Raw genomic sequence first — 21,818 nt, 5'->3', positions numbered from 1 at the left:
TTTGCATATGACGCGTTCGCGTTTAAATCGGACAGTTTCTCATTTCCAACTGACCATTCTCAAATACAAATGACGCTTTCGCATTTTCATTTAACACTCTCATTTGCAAATGACGCTTCCCAAATCCAAGGAACGCTTTCGTATTTAGAATTGACTATTCTCATTTTCATAAGACGCCATCGCATTTACATTGGATGCTTTCTAATTTACAACTGACTTCAATCAACACATCTTACTTCCAACTGACGCTTTCTCATTTACAACTGGAAATGATATAAAATTTTAAAAACATTTTTTTTTGCTTACATTCCTCATTCGTTGTTGTAATATTCTTTAATATTTTATCAGCATTTTCTATGAACTTTTGCAGATTTGTTGTTGGTATCATAACATCTGTATCAAGTATTTTATCCGCATTATTGGTATTATCTATAGATTTTTCATTCGCTTTCATTTGCTGATCCAAATGTCCTTGTGATGTCCTTGATTGTTCTTGTGGCAATCCACCATTATTTTGTTGAGCACTTGAAGTGTTTGAGTTGTTTATGCTGCCGACTACTGAAAATGGAAAACAAACAACATAAGTTTCAAACTCGATCGTGCTGGGGCAACATGAGTAACCCAGGTGCAGGATACGGTAATCGCTCCGTGTGAAACTCAGAGACGTGGGGAAAAGAGATGAGGTACCGAGTCCTCTCGGAGATACTCAACTCACTATGGTTTGTAGCGTTTGCTCACCATGAGATTAAATTGCGAGCGCGCAGCTAGCGCTATAATTGTGGTATTACTTAACAATCACGCAACCGGGTTGTGCGCTGAGCTTAGATCCAGCCAAGTAAAACTGCTTCCAATGAAACGCGAAAACAAGTCTTGTAACTGAAAAACAGTCACCTTTCGTTTGTGAAAGTCTTACGGATGATGCTTTTTGAAGGACATGAATCCGGTCCACGTCGATACTAGCACCATATGGGACAAGCACGACTGCCATAGGAACGATTTTTTAATCCCTCGGACCCTCAGATCGTCTTTTTCGACAAGTATGCCTCACTGCAGTGATATTACAAAGCCTCTTAAATTGCTGGTGCCGTATTGTGGCGGTTACGTGTTCGCCTACCACACCAAAGGTCCTGGGTTCGATTCCAGGGAGAAGCACCATCAAAATCTTTAAAAACTGTTTTTTTCTTTAATTAGAGAACAAATTCGTCTGCTTGCTCCCGTCCCGCCAGTCTTTGGGGAAAATTTAAAAGAAGTACGACGCAAATTTGAAGAGAGCCTCGCTGACTGTCGTTTACGACTGTGAACGAGCGTCTCGCTTCAATCCGGCAAGTTATTTCAACAGTTATTTGCACCAATAGGTGGTGCAACCCACCTTAATAAGAAGCCGTTCTATGAGAAACCAGATAAAATATATGATACGAATTGGGGTCGATGGAAGCAATCCTCGACGGGACAAAGTAACGGAGCAGTGATAGCATATTTCTTACTCATTATATATCGCCGCTGTGTTTCAAGCGAGCCCAGAAATATTCCTTTTTGTAGCAATAAAGACACTCCCCACATATTTTGCGGAGTATTATCGATTTACGAAATCCGGATATCATCCGCAGAAGTCTCTCTCCCGTTTAGAAATCCGAGAAACAAACTGGGCAAAATATTCTGATATAAGTAAATACAAGGTGCGATAACCTTCGAAGAGATTTTAGGCCGCGCTTCTCTTCCAATTTGCGTCGTGCTCCTTTCGGTTTTTCCTACAAAATGGCGGCCTAGGTAGTGGCAGGGACATTACAATCTACACAGACGGCTCGAAAAAGATAAAGAGAACTGTGGCTTGAGTGTACTCAAAGCATCTGCACGTAAATCAGTCGTAGCGGCATAATTGCCAGATCTCAAGGTCCTTATGGCCTATGTGTGGATAGAAAAGGAACTAACGTACGGGTGTCATTAGAGGTCATTGCAGTATTACACCAATGCTCCCACGGTGGCACATACAAACAAGCTCTCTCAGCAGAAGCTGTCAGGATGAGGAAGAACAGGAATTGATCACTTACCCTGTCGATGTCCTAGGACTGCAAAAAGGACGATTCAGATTTCTAAACGCACGGTTTTTCGACAATCAGGCAGAGGTTGGGAAGTGAGAAAGCAAGTGGTTCATTGAGACCCACTAAGGACCCTCACTTTGGAGAAAAATGTCGCCGAGTAAAAGTGTGCGAAATTCCCAAGCACGCCCTCTCAACTTAACCTACGATCTTTGGCTGTTAGTGGTTCTATGGTGCAATCTGGAAAGTCTCCATTAGAACTACTCCGATTTCGCCACTAGTTGGCGCTCAGCTTGCGTTTCGCTTATCGATGTGCAGTTGGACATTTTGAGAGGATATTACGTAGATTTTTGGCCTCCGCGTTTCCTTTGAACAAAATCTGTATATATAAAAGAAAGTGGTGTTAATTACACTATTTATAACTCAAGAACGGATGAACCGATTTGGCTGAAAATTGGTGGAGAGGTAGCTTAGAACCAGGATAGGATACTTTTTATCCCGGGTCCTACGCTCTTGAGATTAAAACGTGGACCTGAGAACTTTAAAGTAATTTTAATTGTGATATTCGATTTAGACGCATCAGCCTGGCAAAACTGATGCGAAGCCGAAATAAAGACATGAATTAACAAGTAAAGAAGGATAAGTTCGGGTGTAACCGAACATTACATACTCAGCTGAGAGCTTTGGAGACAAAATAGGGGGAAATCACCATGTAGGAAAATGAACCTAGGGTAACCCTGGAATATGTTTGTATGACATTGGTATCAAATGGAAGGTATTAAAGAGTATTTTAAAAGGGAGTGATCCTTAGTTCTATAGGTGAACGCCTTTTCGAGATATCGACTAAAATGTGGACCAGGGTGACCCAGAACATCATCTGTCGGGTACCGCGAAATTATTTTTATATGTAATACCACGAACAGTATTCCTGCCAAGATTCCAAGGGCTTTTGATTTCGCCCTGCAGAACTTTTCCATTTTCTTCTACTTAATATGGTAGGTGTCACACCCATTTTACAAAATTTTTTCCAAAGCTATATTTAGCGTCAAAAAACCATCTAATCACCATTTTTCATCCCTTTTTTCGTATTTGGTATAGAATTATGGCATTTTTTAATTTTTCGAAATTTTCGACATCGAAAAAGTGGGCCTGGTCATAGCCGGATTTCGCCCATTTTTAATACCAAGATAAAGTTAGTTCAGATAAGTACGTGAACTAAGTTTAATAAAGATATATCGATTTTTGGTCAAGTTATCGTGTTAACGGCCGACCGGAAGGACAGACGGTCGACGGTGTATGAAAACTGGGCGTGGCTTCAACCGATTGCGTCCATTTTCACAGAAAACAGTTAGCGTCATAGAATCTATGCCTCTACCAAATTTCACAAGGATCAGTAAATTTTTGTTCGTCTTATGGCATTAAAAGTATTCTAGCCACGGCCATTTTGAAATTTTCTTTAATTTTTGTATTTTGTTGCACCATATAATTACTGGGGCGGCCACCGTGGTGTGATGGTAGCGTGCTCCGCCTATCACACCGTATGCCCTGGGTTCAACTCCCTTTTTTATATAATTACTGGAGTTGAATGTTGACATAATTTACTTATATACTGTAAAGATATTCAATTTTTTGTTAAAGTTTGACTTTTAAAATTTTTTTTTTGAAGTGGGCGTGTTCTTCATTTGATTTTGCTAATTTTTATTTAGCACATATATAGTAATAGGAGTAACGTTCCTGCCAAATTTCATCATGTTATCTTCAACAACTGCCAAATTACGGCATGCAAAACTTTCAAATTACCTTCTTTCAAAAGTGGGCGGTGCCACGCCCCTTGTCCAAAACTTTACTAGTTTTCTGTTCTACGTCATAAGGTCAACCCACTATCAAGTTTCATCGCCCTATCCGTCTTTGGTAATGAATTATCGCACCTTTTGGATTTTTCGAAATTTTCGATATCGAAAAAGTGGGCGTGGTTATAGTCCGATTTCGTTCATTTTAAATAGAGATCTGAGATGAGTGCCCAGAAACCTACGTACCAAATTTCATCAAGATATCTCAAAATTTACTCAAGTTATCGTGTTTACGGACGGACGGACGGACGGACATGGCTAAATAAATTTCTTTTTTCGCCCAGATCATTTTGACATTAGAAGTCTATATCTATCTCGATTAGTTTATGCCGTTAAGGATTACCGTTATGCGAACAAAGTTAATATACTCTGTGAGCTCTGCTCAGCTGAGTATAATAATACCCACATACCTATTTACATACGTCCTATTCGATTTGCCTGAAAGTTGGTATATAATATAAATTTGCCTATAGTTATTAGTATTTACGATCCTTTTTTCCGGGAAGTAGACCAGAAGCGGACTGGGACTGGGATTAGTACTAGGACTGAGACTCGGAGTGGGATTGGGACTCAGAATGGGACTGGAACAAAATGCATACCACCCTCTGGGACTGGCAATGAGCGATGAAGAAAAATGAGAAGAACTTGAGAGAAGAAAAAAGAGAAAAGAGGGAAGGAGACTGAGAAAGAGATAGAGTGAGACGAAGGTAGACATAGATGAAGCGAAACAGACGGAGGGAGGAGTGAAAAAGGATTAAGAAAAAGTGAAGAGGTGGAGGGCAGAGTTAGACGGAAAAAGCTTATTAAAATGTATGCAGATAGACAAAATTTATGGCAGAACAACGTCTGCCGGGTCTGCTAGTATACAATAAAAAAATTGTGCCACTTACCTAAAACATTATCGATATTTTGCGCACCACCATCCTCTAACAAATCATTACCGAAACGCTCCATGTCATCATCGTCGCCCGTTTCTTCAATAACAGTGTCCACGTCGATTGTGGGCTCACGATGCTGATGCTGTTTTTTGGCCACTATATTGGTGGAAAGCGATTTCGCCGCACTACCAGCACCATTAGTCAAACCGCTACCACCACTACCACCAGCGCTAGTCTCGGGTATAACAGCAGCATTCCGATTCATTTTTAAAAGGCTTGCTTCACTAACACCTTGTGGCGCCGCCGCCGCCACCCAATCTAGATGATTGTTGTTGCTTATCTCCAAACCAGAACTATCAAAATTATTATTAACACCCAAAGCTTTCAATGATGTATCACTACGTTTATTCGCTGCTTCTAATTGTGGCATTTTCCCATCACCACCACCATCATCGGAGATCGATCTTAACAGTGCGTGCGCCTGTGGTGGTGGTGTTAGGGGTCCATTTGATGAGTAAGTGGCATAAATAAATATTGTTAATGTGGCTATGCTAACCACTAGCAAGAAACGTACAACTCTAATATTATGTATATTACCCAGATTTGCCATAGTTTTTATTGTTATTATTATTTTCAAAACTTTAATATTTTTCTTTATAGCCAATTTTTTTTTAATTGCCTCACAAGTATTTAAGGTTATCGTATTGATTTTTGTGACGAATTCTTTCGCCATTCAAAATTTGCTTAAACTAATTTTTATTTTAATTATTCGTATTTAAATTATTTCATATCGTGATAGTTGCGGGTATGTAGGCGGGTATGTGCACGGGTATATTTGGTAATCGCATTCATTGCTGAGTATTGCAGTTGATTTGCTACGATTTTTTACTTCGAAAAAACCAAAAGTCGTAAAGTCTTTTAAGAATTAATTTTATTTAAGTTGTTCTTTTTTTTGATGAGTTGTATGAGTCTTTAATTATATTTTTCCGTTGTCAACCTGAGATCCGGTGTTGATAATCGGAATGTCGTTGTCTTTTTGTATTGAACTTGTGCAAGTGTAATGACTGATTTTGATTTGATGTTTCTCTATGTTTGTTTTAGTGACGTCAAAGTTGCAATATCGCCGTTTTGTAAGTAAATATTTTCTAATCTCTCGACAAAATTACTATTGTAACTTTAATTAAACAAGCTGTTGCCTTATCAAAGTTCCCTGTAAAAGTAAATTTTCAATTAATTTATTATTGAGAATTCAAATAAGTAGTCCTAGAGAATATAATGTGACGAATATTCACATCACTAAGTGATACTAGCATCCCTAATCCGATACTAAGCAGCCACTCGTATGTACGTAAACAAATCATTCATCATTTATACATACATACAAGGCAACGGAGAGATACTCATAAACACATGTAATCATCAGCCGAAGTAGTACTCACACATACACACGCATATGGCTACAAACTACAAATATACATGTACATATATGGCTGGTAACCAAGTATGAAGTTCACGAAGTTACTAGACCTTAGACGAAATGGGTGAACGAGGCAACGGAGAGTATAAAAGCAGGGCAAGCTGCGAAGTCAGTAAGCAGTTTGATTTAAACACGCAACTAGTTGTGAAGTACTCTCAAAGTAGGCTAATAAAGACCATTTTGCATTATTGAATATTGGAGTTATTTATTCAACAGTTTAACGATTGGAACGTTTACAGAAGGTGTAAAATAAGCGGAGTTCCCCAAAATTCGTTACAATAATAATCAAAATATTGTGGCGAATATTAGCATCACTATGTTGTTAGGCGGCCACCGTGGTGTGATGGTAGCGTGCTACGCCTACCACACCGTATGCCCTGGGTTCGCACCCCGGGCAAAGCAACAACAAAATTTTAGAAATGGTTTTTTAATTAGAAGAAAATTTTTCTAAGCGGGGTCGCCCCTCGGCTGTGTTTGGCAAGCGCTCCGGGTGTTTTTCTGCCATGAAAAGCTCTCAGTGAAAACTCATCTGCCCTGCAGATGCCGTTCGGAGTCGGCATAAAACATGTAGGTCCCGTCCGGCCAATTTGTAGGGAAAATCAAGAGGAGCACGACGCAAATTGGAAGAGAAGCTCGGCCTTAGATCTCTTCGGAGGTTATCGCGCCTTACATTTTTTTGATTTATGTTGTTAGTAAATAATCACAACAACAACAAGTAAGGAAGGCTAAGTTCGGGTGTAACCAAACATAACATACTCAGCTGAGAGCTTTGGAGACAAAATAGGGGAAAATCACCATGGAGGAAAATGAACTTAGGGTAACCCTGGAATGTGTTTGTATGACTTGGGTATCAAATGGAAGGTATTAAAGAGTATTTTAAAAGGCAGTGGGCCATAGTTCTACAGGTGGACGCTATTTCAGGATATCGCCATAAAGATGGACCAGGGGTGACTCTAGAATGTGTTTGTACGATATGGGTATCAAATGAAAGATGGTAATGAGTATTTTAAAAGGGAGTGATCCTTAGTTCTATAGGTGAACGCCTTTTCGAGATATCGACCAAAATGTGGACCAGGGTGACCCAGAACATCATCTGTCGGGTACCGCGAATTTATTTATATATGTCATACCACAAACAGTATTCCTGCCAAGATTCCAAGGGCTTTTGATTTCGCCTTGCAGAACTTTTTCATTTTCTGCTACTTAATATGGTAGGTGTCACACCCATTTTACAAAAATTTTTCCAAAGTTATATTTTGCGTCAAAAACCAATATAATCACCATTTTTCATCCCTTTTTTCGTATATGGTATAGAATTATGGCATTTTTTCATTTTTCGAAATTTTCGACATCGAAAAAGTGGGCCTGGTCATAGTCGGATTTCGCCCATTCTTAATACCAAGATAAAGTTAGTTCAGATAAGTACGTGAAATATGTTTAATAAAGATATATCGATTTTTGGTCAAGTTATCGTGTTAACGGCCGACCGGAAGGACAGACGGTCGACGGTGTATGAAAACTGGGCGTGGCTTCAAGCGATTTCGTCCATTTTCACAGAAAACAGTTAGCGTCATAGAATCTATGCCTCTACCAAATTTCACAAGGATCAGTAAATTTTTGTTCGACTTATGGCATTAAAAGTATTCTAGACAAATTAAATGAAAAAGGGCGGAGCCACGGCCATTTTGAAATTTTCTTTTATTTTTGTATTTTTTTGCACCATATCATTACTGGAGTTGAATTTGGCATAATTTACTTACATATGTATATACTGTAAAGATATTCAATTTTTTGTTAAAGTTTGACTTTAAATTCTTTTTTTTAAGTGGGTGTGTTCGTCATCCGATTTAACTAATTTTTCTTTAGCACACATACAGTAATAGGAGTAACGTTCCTGCCAAATTACAGCTTGCAAAACTTTTAAATTACCTTCCTGCCACGCCCATTGCCCAAAATTTTACTAATTTTCTATTTTGCGACGGACGGACGGATATGTCTAAATGAATTTCTTGTTTCGCCCAGATCATTTTGATATATAGAAGTCTATATCTATCTCGATTAGTTTATGCCGTTACGGATTACCGTTATGCGAACAAATGTACTCTGTGAGCTCTGCTCAGCTGAGTATAAAAACAGCAAGCAGCCACACTTATGTATATGGCAACGAAGAATATTCTATACACATAACTTGCAGTTTCAACAGGGTGGACCAAAAGGTCCGTCAAGCTGGAACCCCCCCCCCCCCCCCCCCCCACGATGGATTCGAAATTTGGTAGGCCAGGTATTATGTGCTATTTATGTGCTAATCTGTTCCCAAAATAAAAAATTTTTTGCTCAAAATTTAAATACTTTTTTTTAACCTCAAAAGCTAGACCCCCCTCATAAGCACTAGGTCAAACAAAAAAATTTAAATGTGGGAATTATGTGCTATTTATGTGCTCCAACATAAGCTACGGTCTGTCCAGAAAAACAGAGGGTTGACAAGGGGGGAGCAGGGGCATATAACCCAGACGGAAAGATCGAAAAGGGATAGGTGCCGAATTTTGTGCTATTTATGGGCTCGATAGTTCCAAAAACGATTCGTTTTTTTGATAACTTTTAATGTTTTTAACACATCAAAAGTGGTGGGTACAGCTGGACGTCCAGCTAGACCCCCCCCTCGTAAGCACTAGGCCAAACAAAACAATTTAAATGTGGGAATTATGTGCTATTTACGTGCTCAATAGTGCCAAAAAGAATTCGGGTTTTTGACAACTTTTAATGATTTTTTTAAAACTTCAAAAGTGGGGGGTCCAGCTGGACGTCCAGCGAGACCCCCCTCGTAAGCACTAGGCCAAACAAAACAATTTAAATGTGGGAATTATGTGTTTCGGGTTTTTAACAACTTTTAATGATTTTTTTAAAACTTCAAAAGTGAGGTTTTAAAAAAATTATTAAAATTTGTCAAAAAACCGAATTCTTTTTGGCACTATTGAGCACGTAAATAGCACATAATTCCCACATTTAAATTTTTTTGTTTCACCTAGTGCTTATGAGGGGGGGTGGGGTCTAGCTGGACTCCAGCTGGACCCCCCACTTTTGAAGTTTTAAAAAAATCATTAAAAGTTGTCAAAAACCCGAATTTTTTTGGCACTATTGAGCACGTAAATAGCACATAATTCCCACATTTAAATTGTTTTGTTTGGCCTAGTGCTTACGAGGGGGGGTCTAGCTGGACGTCCAGCTGGACCGTAGCTTATGTTGGAGCACATAAATAGCACATAAGTCCCACATTTAAATTTTTTTGTTTGACCTAGTGCTTATGAGGGGGGGGGGGGTCTAGCTGGACGTCCAGCTGGACCCCCCCACTTTTGAAGTTTTAAAAAAATCATTAAAAGTTGTCAAAAACCCGAATTTTTTTTGGCACTATTGAGCACGTAAATAGCACATAATTCCCACATTTAAATTGTTTTGTTTGGCCTAGTGCTTACGAGGGCGGGGGGGTCTAGCTGGACGTCCAGCTGGACCCCCCACTTTTGAAGTTTTAAAAAAATCATTAAAAGTTGTCAAAAAAACCGAATTCTTTTTGGCACTATTGAGCACGTAAATAGCACATAATTCCCACATTTAAATTGTTTTATTTGGCCTAGGGCTTACGAGGGGGGGTCTAGCTGGACGTCCAGCTGGACCCTCCATTTTGAGGTTAAAAAAATGTACTTAAATTTTGAGCACAAATTTTTTTATTTTGGGAACAAATTAGCACATAAATAGCACATAATACCTGGCCTACCAAATTTCGAATCCATCCTGGGGGGGGGGGGGGGGGGGGGGGGGTCCAGCTTGACGGACCTTGGACCAAAGACATATGAATGTTAGAGGCGTTGGTTTCACACTGCAATTGAAAAGATGGTAGGTTCCACGTTGGGACACGTTAAAAGCAGGACATTTTTACAACGGGTATGTTGGGGTTGATTCTAAATAAGTAAGGTTTCAACATAGTACAATATCTGTATCTATATTGAACTAGAATGATGCGCGTCTTCCTGGTGAGGTTGCTTTCCTTAACTGCGAATTTATGGTATTTGTCTTTGAGAACGGGGTTCACGTGGTATTTGTTGGCATAGTAATTTGCCGACTTTTGATGAATTACTCTGAAGGACATTTTATACTGCTTTTCTGCATACGGCTGACTACTTGAGTGCCGAATTTCTTTATAGTGCTTACGGAGATAACTCCTTAAGTTCTTTTGATGCGGGGCCTCTTCAAACGGATGTGTGTTGGGATGTCCAGGTTCCTGTTTGTACAGCATTTCATTTCTCTCTATTATGGGTAGTTTTCTCCCCTCACTGTGTAGATGATATTTTGGAGAAGACAGAAGAAGTTTTGACAGGCTTGCACTTTCCACCAGTGAGTTTCTTTTAGGTTCGGCGTCCATATCAGGAATGCGTAGCATACAAGAAAATTACCAATTTATATGTGGCTATGACAGTTTCTTTGTCTTAGCTTCATGTGCTGCCAGCGAGTGACTTAAGGATTTTGGGATTTTGTTATGGCTCTGGACTTTAGGTACAATTGCGGCTGCATACTCGGCAAAATGTAGATCTTGATCGAATGTTACACACGGACACTCGGTAAGGTAATGTCAACGACGTGGATGTCCAATATGATCGAAATTTGCCATGTCCACGCTGAAAATAGGGTCGCCTGGGTTTTGGTCGGTGACAGTGTCAGTGTCGCGCAGTCATCGCCGTAGGACACAATGCTAACTCTTACTGCTGGGGAAGGAAGAGCTTAGATATGTAAATGTTAAACAAAAGTGGGGATACTAACCATGCTGTGGCACCCCTATTTTTTTTTTTTTTTTGGGTTTGCATGTTACATACCTGAACTGGACCGATGCCTATCGACAACACAAACAATTCGCAGTACACAGTTTTAAACAGAGAAGGTGGGCTCTTCCAATTCTTGCAGTAACGTACTGTGATTGATATTTGTGTGTTCATGGCTTTTAGAGCGGTGGTGGTGCTATGTAGCAGGACGGCTTCGAATGTCTTGACTACTGGCAATGGAAGAGATATTGGACGATATGAGTCTCCTACGGTAGCTGACTTCCTAAGCTTTATTAGCGGTACCACCCTAGCCTTTTTATATTTTTCAGGGATGCGGTTATAGTCCTTTAGATGTTGCTCTCATTTGACTCGCTTCTGTTTGTCATCAAGCTGTCTGATCTGCACGTTTATGTCCCTGGTTCGGGGGTCTTGCTGTCTTAAAAGGTCACGTTCTCTCGCTTAAGTGACGTCTTCCTTTGGAAAGTTGGTCCGGGTTTCCGGAATTCTTCCAACAGGAATTAAGCCAGCAGATGCGGATTCAATGAACTTGCGGAAACCAAATTTCTCTTGACGGACGTCAGTCGGGATTGGAAGGGCAGCAAAAATATTGTCTGTGTATGCTTCATAGTAGTTCCTTTTTTAAGTTGATAAAATTGCGTTTCTCAAATGTGATGAATTCGCCTGGTCGCTCAAGCGAGAGGAGTATGGGTATGTGGTTACCATCGGCTGCCAGTTTACATAGTTTACAAGCCCTGCGCTTACGATGGAGATGTCTAGAGGGCTATGACAATTTCCTACCATACGTGTGGGCGCAGTCTACGGCCCGCCCGGGCGTTTCATATTCCAGCTCATTAAAGCGGCATATTTGTGTATCGGTAAGATTGAACTTACTAAGATTGATATCGTAGACTAGTGTCCCGTACCCAGTGAGAATTCATAAGTCTTCTCTGCTTAGATTAATGAGTTTGGCTGATAATCTCGTTGCTGGGGTCTTCAATCCAGTACTGTCCGAACTGCTTATTTCCAGTCACTAGTGGGTGCCTTTATGATTCCACGGAAGCTCTGCTTGGCTGAGTAGTCTGCCTGTTCATTATCTTCCCTGATGTCCGGGAACCCATCCTACCAAAACCTTGTTTTTTGGCTCGCAGATCATTTAGGACTCCAATGTATTCATCCACTTCCTGAGAAGTAATTGTGTAAGACTACAAGGCACATAAGGCTGCCTTGGCGTTTGACATAATGAGGATAATCCTCGAAGATAGCATCTTCCTATGCCCGTGTTTCAGGGCGAGTTTAAACTCCAGTTAAAATTAACTAGAGTTTAACTTTGCCACTTTGTTCGATATCATAAAATTTTGCTGCTCATCTCATAGTCTAAGAGAGTCACGGGCTCTCAGTGTCTGGCTGGACAAAGCCACTATGGAAAGTGTCTGGCAATGAGGCTAGTGGCTTCTTATATCGTGACGAAGACCATATATGAAAATCAGTATTTATAAAATGAAAGAAATGTCCATTTTTTCTGCAAAATTTTTGCATGATATCTGTTAAAGCCACCATGACTCAAGTTTTATAATAGGCCAAGTATGCACTCTCGAAATTTCAACTTTTATAAAATGACAACGGTCTGGCCGTCACGGGCTCTTACTCTATCAGCTTAAGCAGTCAAAGTGGTAGCGCTAAACTCTAGTCACCTTTAACTGTAGTTTAAACTCGCACTGAAAAATCGGGCCATAGACTTTCTCTAACGCAAACTTATTTGGCATAGATTTCTGCTTAAAAAATAGTACGATAGCATCCCATTGGTATCGATTTCTTGAAGTTGGTCCCATAGATAACTTTTTGCTAAATTTTTTTCCATGGCTTGAACGCAGGACCGTTGGTGTGGAAGCGAAGCTCGCCACTAAAATAAATACTTAACAAAATATTTCTCCATTTACGTATTTTCCATCTGTACTTGAAAGATTTTAATGGAAATTTTAGTAAAATAAAGCGCTAGCAAAACTTTTACGTTGTTTCAGTTTAAATTTGGTTTAGATTATATTGATTTGAGGTAAATAGCTCCCTAGCTAGTATTTTACAGTTATGCATATTATCACACAGTGTGAAATTTTCTCCCGCTAATGGTGGGGAATTCCATTTTTGAAAATGCAATCAGTTATTTTTACTTCCTTTATATTAGGTCGGTTGAATGTTTGTCTGCATTTACATTTACAAATCTTGTAATCGATTTTAAGTAACTTCTCATTGAGCTACAAACGTGAAACTTGACATATAGGTTAAGACACCGAGACAATGCAACAAAAACGAAAAACCCGTTAGGTGGCGCAGGGATCGAAATAATTAGATGAGAACTTAAACTGGCTTTTAGAGATTTGAAATTTCAAGCTTAATTCAGAGGCCGATGACAGTATAAAACGCATAATAAAAATTTCCGCTAGGGGGCGCACGAATCGAGATATTTAGAAAAATCTTACGGAACGGAGGGAATCTTGCGATCGATTTTTAAGTAACTTCTCATTGAGCTACAAACGTGAAACTTCACAGATAGGTTAAGACACCGCGACAAAGGAACAAAATGAGAAAATAAAAAAGATTTAAGCATTTCCTTTATATAAATAGACAAAAATCAGAAAGAATATGTCTTTAAATAAGGCCACATTTTTCGCTGATTTTTGTCCATTTATGTATATAAAGAAATGCTTAAATTTTTTTAATTTAATTTTTTTATTTTATTTCCTATCGATAACAGATACTAGTTTCTAATCGATTTTTAATATGATCGAATTACATATATGCGCCGAAACTACGCCTGTTCTAACCGTATTTCAAAAAAACAAAATTTTTAGAAAATGCAAACGTTAAGAAAATTCTAATTTCAATTAACTCAAGCAAAAATTAATTTGTGACTATGATTCGTGAAAATTACGACATCAATTTTCATTCTAGAAAGCGGTCTTTCATAAATAGATTGGTGATATGCTTAGGCACATCAAGTCTGCTATTCATGGTAAGGCGTTGTGGCTCAAAAGAGACAAGAAATGGTTCATGCTCTTTTAATGAAGTGCACGACTTTAGGCAACGTTTTGAAATTAAACGTTTAGTTGTGCTGCATGGAAGGTTGGGAAGACGCGTTCCCAAGCCACCCACCCTAAAAATTGTTTTTATAGCATTCATGAAAATGAAATGGTCTATTAAGATTGTCACGAATTTCAAAATTGTAAGCCCTTAAAGGAAAATAGATAGACCCACCAATAAGTATACCGAAATGATCAGGATCAAGAGCTGATTTGGTTTAGCCATGTCCGTCTGACCGTCTGTCTCTTTGTATGCTAACTAGTCCCTAATATTTTGAGATATCTTGATAAAATTTGGCGAGCCGGTATATTTAGGTGTCCGAATAGACATTTGTCGGAACCGGCCGGATCGGACCACTATCACATATATCCGCCATACACCCGGTTTTTCAGAAAAGAGGATTTTTGTCGTATCTTCCTCAATTTATCAGATTGAAGCATCAAACTTCACCATACTCTTTCGTACATCGCTCATATTGTTGTCTGAAAAAAAGGGTTAAGTATATAGCATATATCCCCCACAACGGATTGTTCAGATAAGAAGCTTTTCGTTATTTCTGTCCCATTTTAACAGCTAGAGGCTTCAAATTTCACAAAATGCTTACGTATGGAGCATTCATTGTTGTCTGAAGAAATTTTATATATCGGTGGTATATATAGTAAGTACATATATCACATACAACGGATTGTTCGAATAAGAAACTTTTCGTAATTTCTGCCCCATTTTAACAGCTAGAACTTTCAAATTTCACCATATGCTTTCGTATATAGCAAATATTGTTGTCTGAAAAATTCGAAGTGATCGGTGGTATATACGGACTATTTTTACCACCCCTTGAAATAAATCTGAGATTACGCGGGTTTCATACTTCTGAAACATATTCTAGGACTGGTCTAGCTCAAGAGCTCCAAAAATAGTCCGAAAATGATCCGGTATGTGATATAAAAGAGAACATGGAAATTGTTTTCACAATAACCCTGAAACGATCTCAGCAAAGTTTCAAAATGATCCCGAAAATAATCCTGAAGTGGTTCGTAGAAAGTTCCAAAATAGACCCAAAAAAAATCCCGAAATATTTCGAAAAACACCCGAAAGTTTTGAGAAAATTTCCTCCCATCTATATAAACTAAATATAACTTATATATATTATTTATTTTAACCATTCAACAAAAAGTGTGTTAATTTTTTTCGGAACCCCCTTTCTCTATTCACCTATTCGCCAAAAAAAAAATTTAATAGGTACAAACGGATGTACAAAGCACTCACGTGTATGACTTGAGCGCTGTGCTACGAATAAAAGTGGAATAATATAAATTATATCAAAGCCATAACTAATTATGAACTCCGTATAAAATTCAACAACTAAGTACTTAGTAGATATATTACATGTTTGAACGATAGGGTGGGTAAATTAGTATGAAGCTTTTTCCGATTAGATAAAAATTCAATTATATGATGATTCGTAGGAGTGATTTTGATATCGATATTTTACAAAACATATTTTTGGGTTGATTGAGGCGCATTTCTATCCACATCTTCAATATGGGTTCATGCTTTGAAATAATAGCGATGTTGTGAGAGCGATGAAACGCTCAGCGCAGATGAGAAGCTCAAGCCCGCAATCGATGATGATAAAATAAATGTTCCCGCAATAAGAGAAGCGATAACCATATTAACAGTCTATTCTGTTTAACGAAAGAGATGCTTAACGAACGATACCTGCGTTGGCGAAATCAATTGTCGGTTTTGTCTTTGTTTCGTACATTCTGTTTTCACTTGCACAATAGCTGTTCTTGATACAGAAAGCCGAGATAACGTCATCGTTTTGTCTGTCATATTGCTAACCGTGTTACAAACAGACAAACGACGATCGTTTTGGATACGATAGCGTCAGAGGTAATGACGCTGTAAAAAAACAAGGCAGCGAGCGCTGATGGCTTGCCTGTGGAGCTAGTCAAATACGGCGGCGAGGAGTAAGTATGTCTGAATCTGGTTTTCCGGCTGTGCAAAGTGACGTTGAGCAACACCGCCAGCCAGCTCAGTTAGAATAGGGAAAGACCTCTCCGACCCGTTCGAAACTAAACGAGGTTTCATTTGATGTTGCAGAAATAAATACTAGCTGCAGTTCTAAACCGCTCTGGAACAATATTCTATGAGAGCATGCAATTACTGACGCATGTTGACGACATTGATATCATCGGCCCAAACGTGCGGAAAATATGGGTTTGATGGTGAATGAGGACAAAACGAAGTACCTGCTGTCATCAAGCAAAGAGTCAGCGCATTTACGTCTTGGCAACCATGCTACTGTTGGCAGCCATAATTTCAAAATAGTAAAAGACTTCGTTTATTTAGGAAGCAGCATTAACACAAACAACAACGCCAGTATAGAAATCCAGCGATGAACCATTATTGCCAACAAATGCTACTTTGGACTGAGTAGGCAATTGAAAAGTGAAGTCCTCTCTCAGGACCGCAACGTGTTTTACGATCCGTGATCGAATTCTATTTTTTAAATTGCAACAGCACTGAAACGGTGAAGCGGATTAAGAATACACTTGAAACAGTGACTACGAGTGTTAAGTAGATCCATAATGCAATGACATATTCATATTTATCGTTTGAGTGAAATTAGTTTTCGTTATGTGATCGTAAAACACGATACGGGCCCTGATTTTTTGTATAACTTATTTTTTAAAGCTTTCAGTTTTTAGTACACCATGCTTGGGTTGGTTCAACATAGGCAGATTTACGTTTAGGAACATACTGTTACGAATATTAGCAACACTAAGGGGTACTGCCATCTCCAGGCCGATGCTAAGCAGTGACGTGAATTCACATCAATAATTCAATCATTATGTATCTACATAAACGAATAAATAATTGCGTCTACACATATGTACGTATACGAGCAGCAGAGAACCAATGCACAAACACATGCATATATCTTATCTGAGTTGTCACAAGAGAGGGCAATAATTTGTGCAAGTATTGCTCAAATGAGAAGTTATAAAGGTAGTTGTGGCTGGCGAGATTGTAGCTGAAACTAACTAGTAAGTTCTGGAATGGAAAAGCCTGGAAGTATGCAATAAGAAATCAAAAATTATAAAAGGCGCGACAGTAGAGGCGAAGAGAGAGTTTCATTTGAGCTATCAATCAGTTTGGTTGTTAAGCAAGCTAGTTGCAAAGTATAAGTGTTATTGTGAAGTACTTTAATAAAGGCCATTTTTCCATTATTCAATATTGGAGTTATTTATTCAACAGTTTAGTGATTCGAATTTAGCAGAAGGGCAAATAAGAGGATTTGTAAGTAAATTCGTTACAATTGGTGTCAGCAGAGGAATTGTTGAATAAATTCCAGAGGACAACAAGGACATGGCAAAGTTCAGTGAATTGAAGATCCAGCAACTGAAGAAGGAGTTGGAGAGCCGTGGATTGAATACAACCAACATTAAACTCGAACTTCAGGCACGACTACGAGAGGCAATGGAATTAGAAGGAATTGACGTGGAAGAGTATGACTTTCATCTTGATGGCGAGGAAACAAGAAAAATGGAAGAGACAGTTACGCAGACAGTTACGAGCACTGACTTGAACATGATTTTGGCTGCAATATCTGCTCAAACATCGACAGTGGCTTCTCAACTGGAATCGCAAAAGACAGATATAACATCTCAACTGGCATCCAAGATGGAAGAACAGAAGACACGTATTGCAGAAATGTCGTCAGAAATAACATCGAAGATTGAAGCACAAGAAACGCGTATTTCAGAAATGTCGACACAAATTACATCCCACATGGAAGCACAAGAGGAGCGCTTATCATTGCAGGTGGCACAAATGTATTCGCAGTTAGAAGCACAGAATACAAAAATTGTACAGCTCGAGGACAAAATGGATGCCGAGATAGAAGCTTTGAAAGGTCGTATACAGAAGTTGCAAATAAATCGCCCAACAGTTTCAGCGAGTAATCCAAAGGTAAAGACACCATCCTTTGACGGTTCTGTTCCTTTTCAGGTCTTTAAGCTACAGTTTGAGAAGACCATAGCAGTGAACCACTGGAATGCTGAAGACAAAGTTGCAGCTCTGCTCGTGGCACTGAAAGGGCCTGCCGCGGAAATCTTACAGACTATTCCCGAGTACGAACGGAACAGTTATGACGCATTGATGGCTGCTGTAGAACGAAGGTACGGAAGCGAACACAGGAAACAGATGTATCAAATAGAATTGCAAAACCGTTACCAAAAAGCTAATGAGAGTTTGCTTCGGATGTTGAAAGGTTGGCTCCTTTGGCAAATGCGGACGCACCCGTGGAGTACACCGAGAGGGTAAAAATCCAGAGTTTTATAAACGGCATACGGGACGTAGAAACGAAACGAGCGACATATGCAAACCCAATACCCACATTCGCGGAAACGGTATCCCATGCGCTGACTCAGGAAACAGCGTCACTTTTGAGTAAGCCCACATACAAAGCTCATCGCGTGGAAGTGGAAAGGCCAGACTGGGTAGACACAATTTTGGAAGCATTAAAAGGAACGCAGCAGAAAAACGATGGTGCCGTCAAATGCTTTAAATGTGGAAAGCCAGGGCACATTGCACGTTATTGCAGTACCAATCCTAACAGTTCCAGCAATGTGGGTGGCCGTAAACGCAGAGCTGAAGGAGAGGAACAAATCTCAAAATCCACTCAATCGTTAAACTAAAGCAAGTCAGCAGCAACGGGCGACAGCTGGCTTCCTCAATTGAATGCCCCATAATCTCTATCTCGCAAATTGGAAGAAGATCAAGCAATCTTACTGTTGGAGGACATGTGGATGGAAAGGAACGTTTACTGACTGTAGATACGGGTGCATCCCATTCCATCATTCGATCAGATTTAGTCAAGAAGAAGATAAGACCATTGCTTGGAGCAAGATTACGTACAGCCACGGGAGAGGACACCCAGGTAATTGGAGAAGTAGAATGTGAAGTAGCAATTGGGAACGTTACGGTACTACACAATTTTATAGTGGCAGATATTGTTGATGAAATCATAATTGGAGTGGCCTTCTTAATCAACCAAGGCATCAAGATCGATATGCAAAGCGAGACGATGCGATATAAGAACATGGATGTGCCACTTAATTTCGGCTACGAGAGAGGCTACAGCAGCAAACGAGTGCTGCTGGAAGAGAGTCAGCAAATACCACCAAAATCCGAAGCAGTCAACTGGGCAAAGGCTGATGGAGGTTATGGGACAAACAAATTGTGGGTTGTCGAAGCAGCATACAAATCAGCAATAAACATACTTGTAGGAAAAACCCTGGCTATGACAAAACAAGATGGACGTAATCCGGTAAGAGTACTCAATGAGTTGAAGTCACCATTCAATTTGACCAAAGGAGCTATTTTGGGAAGATGCCAAGAGGCTGAAGTAGTTATTAACTGTGAACAGCTCCAGGAACACGTTTCATCTAGTAATACTGATCTTTTAAATGACATCACGGCATGGACGGAGGGGCTAGATCAAGATTATCAGAGAAAGGCAAAACAACTGCTCCTAAAGTACGCGAACATATTTGACAAGGATGGCTCCAAACCAGGCCGCACAAATGTTGTGAAACATCAAATTGACACTGGAGACGCGAGGCCGATACGTCAAGCTCCTCGTAGTGTTCCACTGGCGAAACGGGAAGTTGTGAGTCAAATCGTACAAGAAATGAGCGACTGCGGCGTCATCGAACCATCAGCTAGTCCATGGAGCTCACTGGTAGTACTTGTAAAGAATAAGGATGGAAAAATGAGGTTTTGTGTGGACTACCGGAAGTTGATTGACGTTACGAAAAAGGATAGCTACCCATTGCCAAGAATTGACGATACTCTGGACTCGCTATCTGGTACGAAATGGTTTTCCACACTGGACTTGAAAAGCGGCTACTGGCAAGTTGAGGTGAAGGAGGAAGATAAAGAGAAAACAGCCTTCAGTGTCGATGATGGTCTTTGGCAATTTAAAGTAATGCCTTTTGGACTTTGTAATGCACCAGCTACTTTTGAGAGACTCATGGACCAGGTACTGAAAGGTCTACATTGGAATACATGCTTGGTGTACCTGGACGACATCATCGTATTGGGCAAGAACTTTATGAACATCTTAAGAACTTGGAGGAAGTTTTCCAGAGAATAGCTGGCGCTGGTCTGAAGTTAAGTCCCAAAAAGTGTGCGCTGTTTAAAAAGGAAGTAAATTATTTGGGTTACAAGGTAACGACAGAGGGCATCTGCGCTGCAAATGAAAAGATAGAGTCTGTAAAGGATTGGCCAAGACCACATAACCTACATGAATTGAGAAGTTTCCTTGAGCTGTGTACATATTACCGCCGATTTGTACCAAATTTTTCCAGCGTAGCCCATAGCCTCCATGAGCTTACAAGAAAAAATAAAGCTTTTGAATGGAAAAAGGAGCAAGAGGTGGCTTTCCAAACATTGAAGGAGCGTCTGTGCACTGCCCCAATGTTGGCATATCCGATTCCAGGAGCAACATTTATTCTAGATACAGATGCGAGTGGATATGCTATAGGAGGCGTTTTGTCACAACTGGTTGATGGACAGGAGAAGGTAGTTGCATATTACAGCCGTTCGATTGGAAAACCAGAGAAGAACTACTGCGTTATGCGGAGAGAGCTGTTGGCATTGGTAGAGTGCATTAAACATTTTCACAAATACCTCTACGGCCAGCGATTCCGTGTCAGGACAGATCACGCAGCGTTAAAATGGCTTCTGCAGTTCCGTAATCCGGAAGGACAATTGGCACGGTGGATTGAGCGACTACAAAGCTATGACTTTTCCATTGAGCATCGGAAAGGTAGTACCCATGGAAATGCCGATGCAATGTCACGAAGACCATGTAATTTGGAATGCAAGCACTGTTCAAGGAACGAGGCTTAAGAAGACATTATAGATGTCCGGCTAATGACTATAACGTGTACGGATGAATGGGACAAGGAACAACTAAGAAAGTGTCAGCTAGAAGATACAGATCTGTCACATGTTATGCAAGGGCTCGAACGAAACGAAAGACCAAGCAGAGAAGAAATGTTAGCAGAGAGTCCCATTGCGAAGTCATATTGGGCACAGTGGAACAGTTTAGAATTGATATCCGTTTGTCTTCATCGAATATGGGAGATTGAGGATGGTCAATGCAAGAAGAAACTGATAGTTGTTCCCAGGAAGAGGATTCCAGACGTGCTCAGCGAGCTGCATAATGGTCCAAGTGGAGGTCATCTGGGAACCACAAAGCCGCTCGAGAAAATTAAGCAGAGATTCAATTGGGTTGGTTGCGAGGTATGCAACAGAGCGAAAGGCCCTCAAACACGAAGTCATGGCCAGATGAAGCAGTATATATCATATGGACCATTTGAAAGCATCGCCATGGATGTCGCAGGTCCATTTCCTACTAGCAACCGCGGAAACAAATACGTACTGGTGGTTATGGATTATTTCAGTAAATGGCCAGAGGTATATCCAATCCCAAACCAAGAAGCAGAAACAGTAGCAGAAGTGGTTACAAACGAATGGGTTGCAAGGTATGGTGTACCAATGGAGTTACATTTTGACCAAGGCAGGAATTTTAAATCAGCTGTGTTCCAAGAAATGTGCAAGAAGTTGGGCATTCGGAAAACACGGACAACTGCATTGCATCGTCAGTCCGATGGTAT

The 21,818-nt window shown here is 39.9% G+C and overlaps 1 protein-coding gene across 5 annotated transcripts in view; it reads right to left on the bottom strand.

The window, feature by feature from the left end:
* LOC137240644 (uncharacterized) overlaps window positions 1-21,818 on the bottom strand; it is a 109,288-nt gene that overhangs the window by 10,556 nt on the left and 76,914 nt on the right. For 4 of the 5 annotated variants that reach the window (XM_067767145.1, XM_067767146.1, XM_067767147.1 and 1 more), the window contains exons 2-3: window positions 4,777-5,974; window positions 307-558 (exon numbers count right to left, since the gene is read on the bottom strand). In XM_067767145.1, the coding sequence (XP_067623246.1) occupies window positions 307-558; window positions 4,777-5,497 (973 nt within the window). In that variant the 5' untranslated portion in view covers window positions 5,498-5,974. The remainder of the gene's footprint in view (window positions 1-306; window positions 559-4,776; window positions 5,975-21,818) is intronic. The other variant, XM_067767149.1, reaches the window with a different exon arrangement.

Source organism: Eurosta solidaginis, chromosome 2 (assembly GCF_040869045.1).
Source record: "Eurosta solidaginis isolate ZX-2024a chromosome 2, ASM4086904v1, whole genome shotgun sequence".
In the NCBI taxonomy this organism is placed as follows: Eukaryota; Metazoa; Arthropoda; class Insecta; order Diptera; family Tephritidae; genus Eurosta; species Eurosta solidaginis.
Note: the sequence above shows the minus strand (reverse complement) of the source record. Positions and strands in the feature narration are given on the sequence as shown.